This window comes from Ostrinia furnacalis, unplaced genomic scaffold, assembly GCF_004193835.3.
Source record: "Ostrinia furnacalis isolate ACB-3 unplaced genomic scaffold, ASM419383v2 OfSCF5824, whole genome shotgun sequence".
In the NCBI taxonomy this organism is placed as follows: domain Eukaryota; kingdom Metazoa; phylum Arthropoda; class Insecta; order Lepidoptera; family Crambidae; genus Ostrinia; species Ostrinia furnacalis.
In genome coordinates, this window is record NW_021136063.1 from 9,723 (window position 1) to 27,746 (window position 18,024).

Below are 18,024 nucleotides of genomic sequence, written 5' to 3' on the forward strand. Positions count from 1 at the left end.
TTACAGGGGCTGCATAATATGGTTCATAACTCATAACACAAAGGCAGCAATAAATAATACAGATACTGACTCTATATTTAAACCCTTGTGACATACCTATGTTCAACAGTTCTGTTGCTACATCATCCTATGTTTATGTACTACATATTTTAATAGTCTAAAGTATGTACTATCTGTATTTATTTATTCAAATATTGAAAAGAAAACTTACTACAAACTTACAGCTGATGCATATTATAACATAGCATAGACATCTAAATATATAAAAGGAGAAACTGACTGACTGACTGACAGATCAACGCACAGCCTAAACGGCTAAACGTAGGCACTTGAAATTTGGAAGGGACGTAGCTTAGGTACCGTAGAGGTGCACTAAGAAAGGAATTTCCGAAATTCCCACGGGAACGGGAATTAGCGGGAAAAACGGGATTCACGCGTACGAAGTCGCGGGCGGCCGCTAGTTTCTTATAAGTTTTTTAATGGAAATGCTCCAAATATCAATTCACATTCTATAATTTTTTTATACACCAGGTGTTAATATTTTGCAGATGTTTATTTAGAAAACCAATAAATAAATCGCGTTTCAAATTACCCAGAGACGTTATAGGGATTTACTAAGTGTGGTTTTATCGTCGTAAACAGAATTAAAAGAAGTAAATCACTTACCATAACGCGTCGAAAGAAGATTGAAAAGCCCTGGGGGTCGGTGGTGGCGATGAGCTTGAGGCGGGCGGCTGCTCGCGTCGTGACGGTGACCCGCGCCGTGTGGCAGAAAGCTCGCGGAGTGGCGGCGGCTTAAGTTCGCTGAACTTTCATCCCGTGTTGTGCCGACGCTTGTTTTGCCATTCGCCCACACCCTAATGCTATTCACTGATAAATCAATCGGAATTATGCACGACACGATACATGGCAGCCTTTTTAACTGTGATGAAAGAACAACGCAAAGTGAGTGACTGAACGAATTGACTGTGACTGACTGACGAGATGTCAGATGCAGTGTTGCCAACTCGGATTTTGAAAAAGTCGTAGGACAGATTAGAAAATTACGTAGAAATGGTACAATTTCCTTAAAGAAAATACGTAGATCTACGTACTTTTTTTTCTGAGTGAAATGAAGAGAGTAGGGGTAGGTAAAAGTAATAAAACGACAATTTATATTACCCTAAAAGTAGTAAAGTACACTTTTATTGTGTATCATTTTCAGAAATGTTTTTATAGTGAAGATTCACTTTGACCGTTTGACGGTTTACACATACACAGTCAAGTCACTTCAGATTTCAAATTTCATATCAGCGCCCCTAGACAAAACGCACTTTTTGATCGAATCGAAAATCGAATCCATCAAAACTCCATAAAAAAAAGGAGCTTTTCGACCACTTTTCGACTGGTTTGCGATTATAATTTGCACTTTGTCTAGACTCACTGATCAAGGCTCTTCAGTGACATTTACAGGGGGGCGCTGTACAGCATTTTTTCTATGGGGAAATGTCAAAATAACATTAGTTCCGACTTTTGCCACATGCCAAATAACCGTGATCGGACTAATAACCCTTGTGACATACATGAGTAATGTTTTGGCGCGATGTTATTATTAACTTTTTCGCAAAAGTAAAGGAAACGATACCCATTCAGCCTAAATTGCAAATTTGATAGAAAATACGTAGATTCTGGGACTAAAGTTCGTAGGTTTGCAAGGAAGGCTTAAAATACGTAGATCTACGTAAAAATACGTAGAGTTGGCAACCCTGGTCAGATGATTGACGTTTGTGACGTTTTCTCAATCGCGCAGATTATCATTGATTTATAAACTATGGACCGGAAAATTTTTGAAAATTGTAATTTGTCATGTGTTTTATAAAATAAAATAATAAAATAAAGGTGTTATTCCGTGGAGGGTAGTTGAATGGGAAGCATGACCGATTTGATTTATTAGTTTTAATATTAGTTAATAGACTTAAGTGTACTTTGATGTTAGCACTGAAATGATAAATACCGTGAACCCTGGATAAAGTGGAACCCCGGAAGGGGGTGAAATTACATCATAATATTTATAATCCACAACAAACATAGATATTTTTTAATATACAGGGTGTTTCCTGTGAGGTGTCAAGCAGGAATGGAAGGTCGTATCTTACAAGAAACGTACCTTAACTTGACGTACCTTAGAGGAAACACCCTGTATTAATTAGTACATTTTTTATTGATAAATTAAAATATTTATTACTTTCTATTTAAGTAACTTTAATGGTGCGTGACTGGGCTAATTTGCTCGCGCGGGACGCTAGTCATCCTGCTCACTCAATAACTGAGTGAGCAGGATGTTGAGTTTGCCGCGCGAGCAAATTAACCCAGTCTGGACGCACCATAAAGATAATTATGTAGGTACCCAACGTGTTATTTAAGTCTGAAATATTTTATTGAAACATTTGAAACTATTGAAAGCTAGTATTATATGCAGAAGACTTTTATGGTAATGGGGCATAATTTTAAGAAGTTTTATTGCAAAAAACAGCACGATAACCTCATTTCTTATTTAAAAAGTTTAATTTATGACCCGATATCCACTATTATTCATGTAATTTATTTGTTATTTAATAGACAACACAGTATTTTTGGCATAAATGTGATTTTATTTTATAGAAATAGAACCGATATTACAAAAGTAATGAATATCTGTGGGCATTTGTCACTGCGCTATCCAGCCTCAAACTAAGCAAAGCTTGTACTATGGTTACCAGACTTATGTGTTGTGTTATGTCAGCTGATTTGAGCAGCCTCTATTGTGGACATGTTTTTTTCCCAAGTCCTGTATGTACCGAGCACGTTTATTTTATACGTATACACGGTCCATAGTATTTATATTAAGTCAATGGCGCATAGTATCAAGATGTCATAAAGCGTTTCGTTACTGCAAAACGACTAAGTATTACCAAGGAGTTTGGTCAGAATCAAAATATAATTAAATATTTTTATGAGAGAAAACTTCTATATTAATTTAAATACATTAATAAGTTAAGTTTTATGATTAATTTCAATTGTAAATATTACAATAAATCAGGTAAATAAATTATTCAACAAACCAGTTCATTTATGGACTTTTTTTTTTTTCAAATAATATTTTAAAAAAGTTTTTATATATTTTCCCGCTATTTTTACTCGTCTGTCTAGTAGGCACTACTACGAAATTTTTAGTAAAATGCTAAACATAAATAAAAAAAGATCATTTTTATTTATTTAATTATATAATATTTTTGCTCTTTTATCACTACCTAGCTAGCTTATTGCCCGCAGCGTCGCCTGCTTTAATTTTGGTCTGTCACAGGTCACAGAATGACTTTATACATCCATATTCTAACTAAAAATATAGAATCTTATAGCTAGCCGTAACTGTCGCCACTTCTACACCCTGGATGGGAACGGAAATAAAAAGAACATCAAATTCAAAATAGTAATTGTACAATAATTATACTAATTCCCACCAGTGGGGACAACGGGAATATAAGCCTTACTTACTTACTGCTGGCCCGTTCATATAAATATACAGCCAGTATAAGGTGTTGTTCGTTACAAACCCAATAGAAATAAATCCAATTCATAACTTGAAGTCGAGTGCACCTCAATAACGACATGGTATCACAGTTGCGTCTCATAAACGCGTCGCGCGAAGCTGAAAATTGCGTTAGGGCGGCGCACACGCTCCAGCGCGCACTGATTGAAAAGCTATTGCGCTCGTTATCGGGCCGCAGCCGGCATGCGCGCTGCCTTAACCGACCCTACTCTGAAAACCAATGTCGATATATCCGTCTTTCTCCCTAACCCAGCACTTCTGAGAGAAACTGATAGATAGGCTATATCGAAACAATGTTTCCGAGTAGCCCCTCTACACATTGCGTGCGACGACTGTGGGCTCGTAGCATCAGTCGGTGTTACCGCCTTCACATAGCATGTGAAGCTACTGCTGGCGTGTCATAGAGCTTGCGTCGACCCAGTGGGTAGTTGTGTAGTGAGCGATCATGACAGATGGGTCGTCCTCCCATGGAGCTTTGGCGTTTGCCCTCATTTACTTTACATTCTTTCTGGATAACGTCCTGCTTACTGTCTTAGGTGAGTAGAACAGAATAACCACTTTATTAACACAAAAGGACACAAGACTTACAGAGCAGAATACCTATAGTATTTACCTACTCACTTCTTTCTCGTATTCTAATGCGCTGAGTATGTATTTTCAGTATTAAAGGCGGGTCCAGACATGTATCATTTGCCCGATCCGATCACCGTATCCGTATCATCGAAGCGTATCATGATCGCATATGTGGACGGGTAATAACCAGGTAATAACCCGTCGACATATGCGATCATGATACGCGTCGACGATACGGATACGGTCGCGGTGATCGGATTGGGCAAATGATACATGTCTGGACCTGCCTTAAGTTGAACAAGGTTGATGTCTAAAATGTGATCATTTTGTTATGGATGTGGTTTGTGGTCCGCGCAGTGCCCATAATCCCGGACTGGGTGCGCGGCGAGGCGCTGGCGCTGTGGGCCGCGCACGACGCGCCGCTCGCCGCGCTGCTCAACACCACGGTGCACCGCATCACCACCGAGGGGCCCGGTAACGTATTCACGTGGAAAGGTGTGACGTGTGCCATCTACAATCGATAGAAAATCTTCTGCCATTGTTTTTTTTAAGAGCCAACGGATATCCCGCTTTGGGTTATTAAGAATACTGGATATTACGAGGAACATCATTTAAGAACTGTCGAGGGTTCCTATTGGAAGCTCTGAAAGATGATTGGATCATCATAATCAAATACAGTTTTTATTAGATTCGATGTTACGTCAAGTGCCGCTTCTTCCAAATAACGAAGCAATGTTTATGCTATATAATAATGATTCATGAATTCTATCTGGCGACATATCGCTTAGACAATCTCGGTTAGATACTTAGTGTACGTTCGTGGTTGGCAGGGTCGGGCGGGTCGCAGGCGGTGGTGGGGCTGGTGCTGGGCGCGAAGGCGGGCGCGCAGCTGCTGGCGGCGCCGCTGGCGTCGGCGCTGGTGTGCCGCGCCGGGCCCGCGCCCGTGCTGCGCGCCGCCACCGCCACGCTGGCCGCCGCCGCGCTGGGTGCGTATGCCGACTACACACTTACACGCGTTACGAACGATCAAGAGATCAAAGCTTTAGACTCCACGCAAACGCGATAACGGGCATCGACTACATTGCCGCCACCGGTGTACATTGCAACAAATTGTGGCAGCCACGGACTCTCTGTTCGAATTCAAAGAACGTGTAGTGAGAACCACCGGTGACTGATGCCTGTGGTCGGTAGCCTCTTTTCATTATCTTGCTGAATACGTCAACGTTTCGCCACAGAATGATAATAATAACTGTTTCGCTTAAAATTGTAACATAAGTAGGTACTTAGGGCCTGTCGGCTTTACCTGGGATATTTGCATTGTAACTGGGCATTTAGATAACGATGACAAGAATACTTTCAATTAACGCTGACATCGCGCAAACTACCCTCGTTTGTAGATCCTGGCTATAAGCAGGAGTTAGGATTAGGGTTAGGTAGGTTAGGTATAGGTAGATCGAAGATCTGGTAAACGTCGCGGAAGAACCTGGATGAGGGCAGCGCAGGACCGTTCATCGTGGAAAACCTTGGGGCCTTTGTCCAGCAGTGGACGTCATTTGGCTGAAACGAACGATACAGGAGTTGCAGTAGTGGGATTAGTCCTTTGTTTTTACCCTCGCTTGGATGATGTCAGCTCATGACTTCGTGAGCTTGTTCCCAACAGGTGTGGCAGGTTGCAGCAGCGTGTCAGGCGTAGGGCGGACGCTGTGCGTGGGCGCGGCGCGGGCGGCGCAGGGCGCGGGCGCGGCGCTGGCGGGCGTGGCGGGGCTGGCGCTGGCGGCCGCCGCACTGCCCGCGCCGCAGCGGGACCGCGCCATCGGGGCGCTGCTCGGAGCCGTGGCCCTGGGTAAAAGTCCTTTTTTTCTTTGCAAATAGGCTTTTAAAAAGCGCTTTTACACTTTCCATTACCTACACTCGGAGCCGTGGCCCTGGGTAATTTAAGTCCTTTTTTTCTTTGCAAATAGGCTTTTAAAAAGCGCTTTTACACTTTCCATTACACTCGGAGCCGTGGCCCTGGGTAATTTAAGTCCTTTTTTTCTTTGCAAATAGGCTTTTAAAAAGCGCTTTAACACTTTCCACTACACTGCTTACGAAAAATAAAAGGACCAGTGCTGAGAAGAAGCAAGAAACTCACCATCATTGTCAGCCGGTTGAAAAAGAGTGACTTCATAGCGTAGTGCCTCATTGATAGGCCAAGTCACCAGGTGAAAGACAAGAGAGCACACGGTCGATCGCCAGCCCACTGGACGCCATCACAAAGGCTACTGAGTCCACCATGGTCTAGTGTACTCGCGACGCCTCTAACCGTCAGAAATGGAAGCACATCGCCAGGAGAGCTACCCTCGGAAATGACATCGAATACCCCACGTGTACCTCGAAAGTGCAACCACGACCACTCTGACAAGAAAGTGTCCGACTAAAAAGAAGAAGAGCCTCATTGATCTGTCTCTCGAAATCACGCATAATGTTGCTGCTTATAGCAATAGACTGATCTCCCAGGCTTATAGGGCAGCCTTTGTAGACAAATCATCTTGCTAACTTACCAATTCTAAAACATGCAGGAGTGCTGGTGGGATACCCGTTTGGTGGCGCTGCGAATGCGCTATGGAGCCGCGCCGCACCGTTCATGCTCATCTCCGTCGCACTGCTGGCTGATCTCAGTAAGTTTGACATACCAATCAAATTGGGTATTTAGCGTGTTTGACCTACGAGCTTTCAAATGATACCGATTAATTTTTTTCAGTTATGCAATACATGTTTCTGGATAGAGAGGAATTTTGCCAGGTGAGTCTGTTTAGATTACGTTTTTCTTACAAACTGATTACTTACTCCTTTTTCCTATATTACGGATAAGGATATCATTATCATTATTGTTACCGAATGTTTTTGCCAGGTTATTAGCACATTTCTTATAATACACTACACAATTTTCAGTATTGTTACAACAACATGCCGTATCACAAGCAAATACGGCGGCAACATTTGTCAGTTCAAGCAAGAGCTGTAGGCCTAAGATACGCGCCGTGATAACTTTTATCGACGTCATTCATAATGTATGGGCAAAATCGATAAAATGGCGTGATAACAGCTTATCGCGGCGCGCATCTTAGGCCTACAGTGGGTCTAGACAAAGTGCAAATTATAATCGCAAACCAGTCGAAAAGTGGTCGAAAAGCCCCTTTTCAACCGACTTCAAAAAAGGAGGAGGTTCTCAATTCGACCCGTATGTTTTTTTTTTTTTTTTTACCCCCAAGGGTGGAAAATTGGGGATGAACTTTTTTATACGCAATATTTTTAATTTTTAGTTTTTTTTTGTGTTCACGCATTTGAAGTCGGTTTTATTTTTTTTAAAAGTTATTTGTATGGAGTTTTGACGGATTCGATTTTCGATTCGATCAAAAAGTGCGTTTTGTCTAGGGGGGCAGGTTGTGTGACAAACTGTCAACATGTTCTTGTCGTCTACCCAGCCCAGTGCCGGTGGTGGGACTGGCTGGGGCATGCGCAGCGGCGTGGCGGGCGTGGCGGCGGCGGGCGCGCGGGGCGCGTGCGGCGCGTGCGCGGGCGCCGTGCTGCTCACCACCAGCGTCATGGCCGCGCTCGAGCCCTGCCTGCCGCTGTGGATCATGGACAAGTTCCACCCGCAGGTACGCTGCCAGCTGGAGACCTCGTTCCCTCTTGTCGGTGTCAGGCCCGGATTTTACGGGTGGCAGCGTCTCTGATCTTCTTCTTAAATAACTTAAATTGTTGTTGTCTTTGTCAGCCCGGTCGAAATTAGTTGGTGTCATTTTTATTCTACGCGAGGTGACTGTATTATACATCGTAAATTGGATGTTAACGAAGCTCTTGTAGTAGTTAAGAAGGCTGTTGGCCCTCACACCCGACGGTGACGTGACAAATATGAACAGCATTATAAGTAGGCGAGCGAGTTCCAACATTATACTTTTCGGGCGATGAGGGCTGGCAAAACACTCGACATTCCTTGTCAGCGCTGACACAAAATTGGTGTCCAGTTTGAACAGCTTGTTATATAAAATGCTGCCACTGGAAATCCGAATCCGACACTCTATAAGTGGGAACAAGCTCGAACGCGAGCGCCTTGGAGAGTGGAAGAGTTGTATTGTGATTTGTGGCATCGCAACGCAAACGTCAAGGCGTTGCAGTGCCGCAGCGTTGCTGGTCCTTTGACTTCTCTCTTACCGGAGCAATGTGTCCTTTAGAAGTGGCAGACGGGCGCGGTGTTCATCCCGGACAGCGCGGGCTACCTGGCGGCGGCGAGCCTGGTGGGCGGCGCGGCGCGGCGGCTGGGCGCCGAGCGCGTGGCGCTGGCGGCGCAGCTGGCCGTGGGGCTGGCCGCGCTGGCCGTACCACACGCCACTTCGGTGCGTACAACCTTGAACACTTCACAGTATACCACCTGACAGGCTGTGCTCAGCAAGGTCGAGTGTGAGAAGTAGATGTGCGGTGAGGTTGTAGTCGACAAACAGCTTTTTATACTCGTATCAATAGACGCCGTCGCAATTTTAACCACGATTGTGGTCTAATGGTAATATCACCTGCTTCAGACTCAGAAGTCCCATTTTCGATTTCCAGTGGCTAACTACCACTATCCTACCTAAGTATGTCACCATAACCTTAATTTTAACAGCATTCGTAGCTATTCCCGTAGTTGGAGATATGATAGCTGTTTTATTGGATGGTTGAGGATTACGCGTGAAGCTCGCTTCCACCTTCGGCCTGATCATCACTTTCCATCAGCAAAGATTCTGAGAGAGGCTGAGAGATCAACGAGTCTTTAAGGCCTCTGTGCAAAGATCATGCACTGAGGTCTTAAACACAAAATGAAAATCAAAAATCAAAATCAAAAATATTTATTCAATTAAGACCACAAGTGGCACTTATGAACGTCAAATGTGGTAAAAATAAAAAAGAAAAGGTAGCCCTTATGGGGCACTTTACATGTCTCCTTATCATTTGGGCCCTACCAGCGCTTCGAGACAAACATAATGGCAAGTGCTGAGAAGAAACGCCGGAACAAACTCAGTCACCACTAAATTGTTAAGTCACACAAATGCTTCGTACTGAAGATCAGTGAAATAAAGAGTATCGTGTGGAGTATTGCAGGTGTCGTGGCTGGCGCTGCCGCACCTGGCGCTGGGGCTGGGGCTGGGCGCGACGGACGCGGCGCTGGTGCCAGCGCTGCTGGCGCGCCAGCCCGCGCGCGTGCCGCACGTCGCCGCGCTGCTGCAGGCCGCCTCCAGCGTCGCCTACACGCTCGGTATGCTGCCCGTCCGGCCGCGAGTGTTGTGTGTACTGTAGGTGCCGCACCGGCGCTGGGGCTGGGGCTGGGCGCGACCGACGCGGCGCTGGTGCCAGGGACATCTTTAACCTATTGGGGCCCTGGCAACTTAAGGATCAAGGGGACCCTGTTCCTCTAAAGCAGTCTTTCCCAAAGTGGGCGATAACACCCCCTTGTGGGCGCTGCAGGCTTAAAGGGGGGCGGTAAGAGACCCAAAAAAAAATCGGGACGTTGTGTCGAGGCTTGGGAGGCGTCATCTACTAGGAGGACTCTTAGACACCGACTGAGCTCGACTCTTGACTTCAAAAATGAAGAGCGCTAAAAAATAATTTATTCTTAAAGTGAGCAGTAGACTAAATAAGTTTGGGAACCGCTGCTCTAAAGGGCGGAAAAAATTGCAGAAGTATAAAATTTTACAGTGATTATGTACACCTGCTGTATTCGGAGGAGTAGACGGGGTCAGTGCCCATGGCGCGGGTCATACCCATATCCGCTATAAGTCTTGCTACTGCTTACAACCTCGTCCCACAATCTTAAACATTGTGTTTGTACCTTTACAATAAGAGCCTCAAATTAGAGCATAGAATTATCTGTGCCTCAGACGTCTCAAGTTGTGCGAGTCCCATGAGAAAACTTTGTCTGCTTTATTGTAAAGTCCGGTCGCTGAGCAGATATAATTTCGTTCAATGACCCCAAACTACCCATCCTTATCGCACGGCGACCGGACTTTACCTTGATAACTTGAAGTCAATTCTGTCCCATCTCCGCCAGACAGGAACCCATGATTTCGCAGTAATTAAAGACCTTGACCTAGGTCCGGTGGCGGGCGGGCTGGTGGCGTGGGGCGCGGGCTTCGAGGCCACGATGCGCGCGCTGGGCGTGCTCAACCTGCTCTACGCCGCGCTGCTCTACCGCGCGCTGCGGCGACACCCGCTCTCCGAGCAGGTAAGAGGCCTATGTTATACCACCACCACATTCTATGTCACACATACCATCATCATCTTACGATGTACGGTTTGTACGCTCTTGAGTGATATGTTGCTGATAGAAGAGAGGAATGAAAGTCTGATATAAACTGATACAACTGTATTGATAGACTTATGCTAAATGATAGAATGATAGTGAGAACGCGCTCGGTATGAACGATGACCGAACATGAACTGATGAAATTATAAATGTGGAGTAAAAATGCTGATGTGACGCGAACTTATGAAACAATGTAAAATGCTGACGCGCAATTTGGTACGTGCTACTGGCTCGTACCTACATACGACAAGATTCTTACCACATTTTAAAAGATCATCCGCTGTCAATGCAGGCTTACCGGTATCATGGGTGATATGGCCAGTCGCATCGCGTAGCACCAACGTAATCGAATAAGGCCGGGTAACAGAGAAAATGGCGAAAATGAGGTTTTCATTTTTCATTTTTGAGGTACTAAACAGTAAAATAAAAGGCTAAGATTTTTTTTGAGCATAGTTGAGGATATTTTCTAGGGCTATTAACGGATGGAAACACGATTTGATGAAGTTGACTCGATAGAATAAATTCCCAAAGTTACCTCTATTCGTTTTCTAATAATGGTTTTATTTTTAAAATAAGCGATTTGAGATTCTGAATCTTTTACTAAACTAAAGTTCAGAAATAACTTGAGGGCTTTTAACGGATGAAATTTTTATATTGCGTCTTATTTAGTTACTATGTTAAAAAATGTGGAAAAAATCGCCCATGACGGCTTGGACAATCTCAATCAGTCGCGCGGTGGCGCTTACGGAGGACGGACGCGTGCCAGTTTTTTGGACGTGACAGTTCTCGATTTGTCAATATTTTTGACAATGATGACTTTGATGAGTCACAGTATAATAATACCAGTGTTACTGGAGAAAGCTAAAATTTTTGATATTTAAGAATTCTGAATTTTGTCTACCTATTGAAATTTAAATCGTTGGCATCCTTTTAAACTAAGACTCTACTCATGATACATTCCTCAAATATGAGACAAAACCAATGAGTTAAAATTACATTTTAATAGTACCTACATACAATCGTCTTCACTCTTTAGAAGAGCACACTGATTTAAGCCGGCGCAGAACTTCCAGAAGGTCGGGCGACGCCACGGCCACTTTGAACAGTGTTTACTTCTGCAGTTATATTTTATATTTATTCGATTCTAGAATATATTCCCAAAAAGTCTGGAATGTGTTTTAATTTGTATCACTTGGATATGATTTCTATTAGAAAGTGTTGTGAGTGTGACGCTTGAAAGGAAGGAAGTCAACCTAACCTAACCAACTGCGTATTTCTATACTGTGTAGCTGGAAATTGTGGCGGGAGCTCTTTGACGCGCTGTTTTCGGCGAAGAATTGCGCGCGCAGATTTTGACAGCGCGAAATACCTACTTTAGAAGAAATACCAAGCCTTAACAAGTGTATCAATTTACGACATTTTAACGTGACCTGCTTTTCTCACATCGGATTAAAATTGATTAAACTCGACATCCTGCTCACTCAAGAGCAGGGTGAGCAGGATGACCAGCGTGCCGCGCGAGCCGTTCGCCCAATGTACGCACCATAAGAAAATTGCGCAACAGTCTGTAACCGATTTGGTTCATCATAAATTAGAATAGAGTCTTCTAGTCTTTATTGACGTTCTTCCCTTACTTATTAGACGTAATATCGGAAATGAAACCAAGTTTTATCGACAGTGGGGCGCGAGCAGCCCGGACGACGACTCCGCCAGCGAGGCGGCCGACGAGGGCGCTCCGCTGCGCCCGCAGCAGTACACTACGCTCCACTAGAGCCACCTTCAATACTTTGATCTGTTAATCTTATTGTGAAAATAAACATAAATAATAATATCTACTTCGCATTTTTATTCAAAATCACTTCAGGACAGGACACGTAACTGAAATAGCTTCAAGCTTCTACAGTTTCTCATATTATGTTATTAAGAAAATCAGTTGAGTCCATTTAGTCGTGCAACCGTGCGGTCTATAAGTGGCATCATGTTGAGTTTCTCTGGCTCCAAATCTGCTAGCCATTCTTGTTCACTCGACCCTCGCTGAGATTCCAGATTACATCACCTGGATTATACAGGATTAATCCTTGATAACCACAACTATCAAACTTTTTAACAGCATCCTCTTTGAAATGTTCCGACACGACGTTTGAATTTTTATCATTTGTTTCCAACATCAACAGGCCGCGACCGGCACAGACACCTGTCAAAATTACAGTTCTAATGACCCCTTAAAATCAAATTTCAGTGTTTAAACTCCAGTAACTTCTAAATTTATCAGTGCACTAAACAAATCACTCAGGATGGCATGCAAAAAACCATTGGGTAAGTTCGTGAAATTACTCGTGTACTTTAGTAACCACTTGTCCTGCTGGTGGTCCTAGTCCTCGTATTAAAGTGAGTGAGTGAGTGTGTAAACATGTTACACCGCTCGCCTTTGAGCCAAGGCCCAAGACTAAGGAAATCAGAGACAAGTTTTTAGCCATATGTCCTAAAAAAACAAAGATGATTTCAGGCTTTCATGGTGGCTCATAAATAGTCTTGCCCTAGCCCTAGTGTTGTTGTGACTCCTGTATGCTATCCACTGGATGTGTCCCGCAGGGCCCGGCCCCGGCGCGTACCAGCTGCCCACGACGTGCGGCTTCAACCAGCACGACCCGTCGCGGTACCGCAACCCGATGTACTCGTTCGGGACCAACGCCGGGTACCGCGTCAAGGGCCTGGGCCCAGGGCCCGCCTACCGCATCGACCGCGTCACGCGCGACGGCATGGTCTCCTCCCCCGCTTGGAGCTTCGGCGCTAGGTACCACTTTATGAATCATTACAAAACCAAATATTGATACATGAATATTAGGAGAAAAACGTAAAGTAAACCGATAGTTCCAGAGGGTCTATTCTTGCGATGCGGTAGCGAGTTAACGACGCGTTGTTGACCAAAATGTTTGACTCAGAGCAAGGCTGCTCAACCTTTTGAAGAGTCGGGCCAAACGGTGGATTCAGTCGTTAACGACGGGCCACTTACATTTCTTATTTCAGTTACTCTCAGGACAAGCGCAATAAAAAACTCAATTAAGACGATCAACCATACTTGCTCGGGTCACTTAAAATTCCGAGGGCCTGGGGTTGAGCAGCCTTGACTTAGAGGAAGGATGCACAAACGTAAACACTTGTTTTTTTTTTATTATTCGGAAAACCAACAGCAATACAATACAAATAATGGGACCTTAAATTATGTATCTGCTTAGCCATTTATAGGTAATCGCAATTGTCTTGTGTGTTACGTACAAGTCAAGACTTTTTCAGATAGTCAACACGAGATCCGCCAGCCCCTGTGAACACGTGACACTAACTTGCAGGGTGTCCACATTCTGGAAAGTCAGGGAAAGTCAGGGAAAAGTCAGGGAAGCTCATAGCAGTCAGGGAAAGTCAGTGAAATAGAGGGGTCACCTGGAAAGTCAGGGAAACATTGAGATTTTGTCTACCAAAACACTGTTTGTCTCCCGAAATTTCCCAGTGATTGTAAAATGAGGGATTTAATTAATTTATGCTCTAGAAAGACCTTTGATCTTGACTATCGAAGCATTTTTTTTTCAGGTTTGGAGTGATCTACATTATAACTTTGTTTTTAGTCATAATTATATTACTCCTTTTTAGTTTTTTATCTAATGAAGTGGATTGATCTAAATTATGACATAATTTTGTTCATAATTAGATTACTTTCATATAGTTTTTTTTTCAGGATTAGAGTGATCTATGTTATGATTTTTTTGTCTTAACTAGATTACTCCTTTTTGTTTTAATAGTTGTACTTTTTTGTTTCAGTAAAATGATATATTTTCTATTGTCGATGTGAAAGTGCAACTTATAACTTATGTTTATTTATATTTATTTTATAATTATTTATTGATTTGATTATTGAGTGCAGACTAGTGAGCAGTTCACTGTGAGTGCTATTAATACAGGGTGGAAACGATAAGTGATCTCATTCGACTATTTCTAAACTACACAAGATATCGAAAAACTGCTTACTGATCTTGAAAGTGCTTCACGAGCTCTTTCAAACGATATCAGTAATAGGTTACAGAATTAACTGGATCTATCCGAAAAGTCAACGTGTCCCAAAATTCAAGGATAAGCCGNAATTTTCAAACGAAGTCAAGCTTGTTTTTAAAAAAGTTTTTTTTATTACAACTTTATTTTAAACTTTTTAGTTGTTTCTCAATCTCATGGCCTAAGTGCTCGGGAAGACAAATCCAACGAACCCAAACTCGATAAGCTTCCGCCGTTTCGTTTAGGACTTCCTATGGCCAGCTCCTGCCACCTCTTGACTTCATCATCAGGACCCTGGACATCATCTAGCACTAAAGTGCTCGAAAAGACAAGTCCAACGAACCCAAACTAGATGCAATTCCGCCGTTTCGTTAAGATTTCCTATCTCAATGTCTCTCTGACTCTGACTCCATCCAGCTCAATGGTACCATAATATTGCATTGTCATCGTACTTACACAAGTATACCAAATTTCAGCTCAATTGATTAAGGAGAACTGGTTTTAAATTCAGTTGTAAGATTTATCCCATACTAATTTACAAGCGAAGTGCTTGTAAAAATGGTACGCATATCTTTTTTGCGACTAGGTTTCTTAGAGTACCATTTTGGAATCTTGGATAGTTGCGTCAACTTTAAAAAAACTTGCCGCAGTAGTGCTCATACTTTTTTTTTACAAAACGATGAGTCAAAGTGGAGTGAAAGTAAAAATCGTTCAAAATTTTAAGGAAATAAAATATTTTGATTAACTTTTGTGTAAAAACTGCAAGGATTCTGGGGGTTTTAAGAGTTGGGGTGAACAGCAGCACTACTTAAGTTGCCGATATAAACAGAAAACCAGGAATAATTGAAAAATTGTGGTCGTGGTAATGTAAAATAAATGTAAAATATCATAAGGGGTGTCAATTTTCGTTGAATTTCATAATTTATTGTGTAAGTAAAAAAATAATTGAGATAGATTTTTTTCCTTATTTTTCCTAAAGTAGTCATGATTATGTCCATCCTGTGGCGTCGGCTTATCCTTGAATTTTGGGACACGTTGTATACATAGTTGGTCAGGGAATTTTGAAAAAATTGTCAGGGAAAGTCAGGGAAAAGTCAGGGAATTTTTTCGAACATTTGCAGTGGACACCCTGACTTGTGTCCAGCTTCTTCCACTTGACCCCATACAAATTACGCTAATACGTTTACGTAACACCTTAGGATGACTTGAAAACAAATAGAGTCAAAGGAGACGTCAGTAGCGGCGTAGGCGGGTTCGGTCCGCCCCGGGTGCCAAGCATTAGGGGGTGACACAAGTCAGTCACGCAGATTAGTACTCACTGGCGCATCTGCATGGCACATCGCGCGATTGTCTTTCAATCTTCAAATCGGTAGGTAACCCCCCAAAAATCCTGGGGGGTACCAGGGGGTGCCTTAGGTCTTATGACGTGATCGCCCCGGGTGCCAACCCATGCTACGCCACCACGTGGAGACGTGTTGAAGCGACCTGCGTGTTGCAGGTTCCCGACGCGCGCCACGCTGCGCACGCCGGGCCCGGGCTCGCACGCGCCTGAGCGCTGCCCGGCCATGCGAGAGCCGCGCGCGCCCATATATTCGATGGGCGCGCGGCTCGGCTTCGCGCTCAAGCGGCCGGGGCCCGCGCCCAACGCCTACGCGCTGCGGCTGGGGCCCGGCACGCCCGCCTACACCATGGGCGCGCGAGTCGGCTTCAACCTCAAGCCGCGCTCGCCGGGGCCCGCCGTCTACTTCCAGCGGGACGCCAACGTCTACATGACGAGGTGAGCTCCTTGTGGACCATCTTTGGATTGAAAGCCGCCTACGCTCACCTATTGTAAGGTGAAGTTCGAAAAGCCATTCATGGCCACCAGCACTTTCCGTGCAAAAAAGTCCTTATATGGAAATTAACTGTCACGATATTGTGGGTCTTCATTTGTCTAAGGAAACTTATGCCCGTTTTCACCATCAATCCCTAATTTTTAAGTGACCCCTATGGTAACACATTACAGAAATTTTGTTTTCAAAGGGGTTACTTAAAAATTAGGGATTGATGGTGAAAACGGGCATTAGACTCTAACATGTTCATTAAAATATTTCGCGATTCTGCAAGCGTTCTCTGATAGTCGTTTCTCCATTAGACTGATTTGACATTTCTTTTTTGAGAGATTCATCCACAGAATGTTTTTCACACATCTCTCTCACCCACATTTTTATAATATTTGTCTTTTTAATCATTTATTTTCACGTTGCTAGGAGCCCGAACTACTCGCTGGGCGCAAAACTGGACGGCGCGGGCAAGGCCACGAAGACGCCCGGACCCGCTGCCTACCCGCCCAACCTCTATAACGTCAAGAAGGTATGTTTAACCCCCTTGGGTCAAAGTCGAATCGAGGGTGTACTAGCTTAGAAATAAAAGCCAAACTCAGTACACGACGGGTTTATTACGTCACCACAATCGGTTAGTAACAAGTAGGATGGTTAATGTGAACGGTGGTTCAAAACCTTTATATATGGGTCGCCTAAAACTTCGACACCGCGATGTAAGTCAGCACAACGCCATCTATTGACAGTCTTGCGAACTAAAATGTCTTAGAATCTACGGAATGTAACTAATTGACTGGACATTGCCTTATAGACTATTCTTACATTTACCGCCCACTAAGGACAAATTGACATTTTGTCCTTCTAAATACGGAACCGCCCACTATGACCACAATGGTAAAAGTAGGACACATTATACATATTATCGCAAAACCAGTCAAATAACATTTGAAAATACCCTATTAACACATATTACAATTAACAACTTATCGCCGTATCCACCATGACTGTTCACATTAACTCTTCGAAATTAAGATTTAAAAATATAATACAATTTAAAATTGTGTTAACAAAAACATCATAAAACCACATAAACCCAAACTCTTCTTAAAACAGTAAAATACAGGTAAAAGTAAATAATAATTACTTTGTATAATTTGATAAAAATGTAAAATAAAATTAAAGTAACAAGTTCATTCATGCATGATTTTTACTAGTATGTACCTACAAAAATTTAAGATAAACGATTTCACTCAGTTACCGGCAAAATACACAATTTGTTAACAGATCGTTTGATTATAGAATTTTTGCATTTTAATGTAACCACTCTCGTAATTCCGTCACGACCGGGGTGCTCTTCGATAATTTTAGCATACAGCCAACGACATGGGGGAAGACCGTCCTCTTTGACCAACACAATATCTCCTATTTTTGGTTGAGGCGCTTGAGTTGACCATCTGTACCTGTGAAAGTATTGGTTTATGTAATCTTGAGACCACTTTCGCCAAAATTCCTGACTCATTCTTTGTGTGTATTGCCACCTTCTGAGTGAGGTTACATTTGAGGTCTCATAATTATAGTCAGGTGCCGTGACTAAAGCCTCTCCAACTAGAAAATGACCCGGAGTTAAGACGTCTAAATTTTCTGCATCCTCATTCAGTCTTGACAGAGGCCTAGAGTTTAAACATGCCTCTACTTGTGCCAGT

General features: G+C 43.3%; 2 protein-coding genes across 2 annotated transcripts; both read left to right on the plus strand.

The window, feature by feature from the left end:
* The first annotated feature begins 3,584 nt into the window (after nt 1-3,584).
* Nucleotides 3,585-12,231, plus strand: LOC114361581 (synaptic vesicular amine transporter-like). The gene is made up of 10 exons (XM_028316659.1): nt 3,585-4,104; nt 4,499-4,636; nt 4,972-5,127; nt 5,802-5,984; nt 6,700-6,798; nt 7,685-7,782; nt 8,356-8,517; nt 9,260-9,413; nt 10,249-10,379; nt 12,139-12,231. The coding sequence occupies exons 1-10, from the start codon at nt 4,014-4,016 to the stop codon at nt 12,229-12,231; spliced, it is 1,305 nt and encodes a 434-aa protein (XP_028172460.1). The 5' UTR covers nt 3,585-4,013.
* Nucleotides 12,232-12,634: 403 nt separating this feature from the next.
* On the plus strand, nt 12,635-17,728 carry LOC114361583 (outer dense fiber protein 3B). Its single transcript, XM_028316660.1, has 5 exons — nt 12,635-12,776; nt 13,053-13,254; nt 16,000-16,278; nt 16,751-16,853; nt 17,690-17,728. The coding sequence occupies exons 1-5, from the start codon at nt 12,755-12,757 to the stop codon at nt 17,726-17,728; spliced, it is 645 nt and encodes a 214-aa protein (XP_028172461.1). The 5' UTR covers nt 12,635-12,754.
* Nucleotides 17,729-18,024: the final 296 nt, after the last annotated feature.

Bases quoted from the DNA above. Each gene is read 5' to 3' on its own strand.
- LOC114361583 (XM_028316660.1), top strand. From the start codon at position 12,755: ATGGCATGCAAAAAACCATTGG. The intron at 12,777-13,052 runs GTAAGTTCGTGA...TGTGTCCCGCAG, and splicing joins GGCATGCAAAAAACCATTGG to GGCCCGGCCCCGGCGCGTAC. The intron at 16,854-17,689 runs GTATGTTTAACC...CGATAATTTTAG, and splicing joins ACCTCTATAACGTCAAGAAG to CATACAGCCAACGACATGGG.
- LOC114361581 (XM_028316659.1), top strand. From the start codon at position 4,014: ATGACAGATGGGTCGTCCTCCCATGGAGCTTTGGCGTTTGCCCTCATT. The intron at 9,414-10,248 runs GTATGCTGCCCG...ACCTTGACCTAG, and splicing joins CAGCGTCGCCTACACGCTCG to GTCCGGTGGCGGGCGGGCTG. The intron at 10,380-12,138 runs GTAAGAGGCCTA...TTTTATCGACAG, and splicing joins GACACCCGCTCTCCGAGCAG to TGGGGCGCGAGCAGCCCGGA.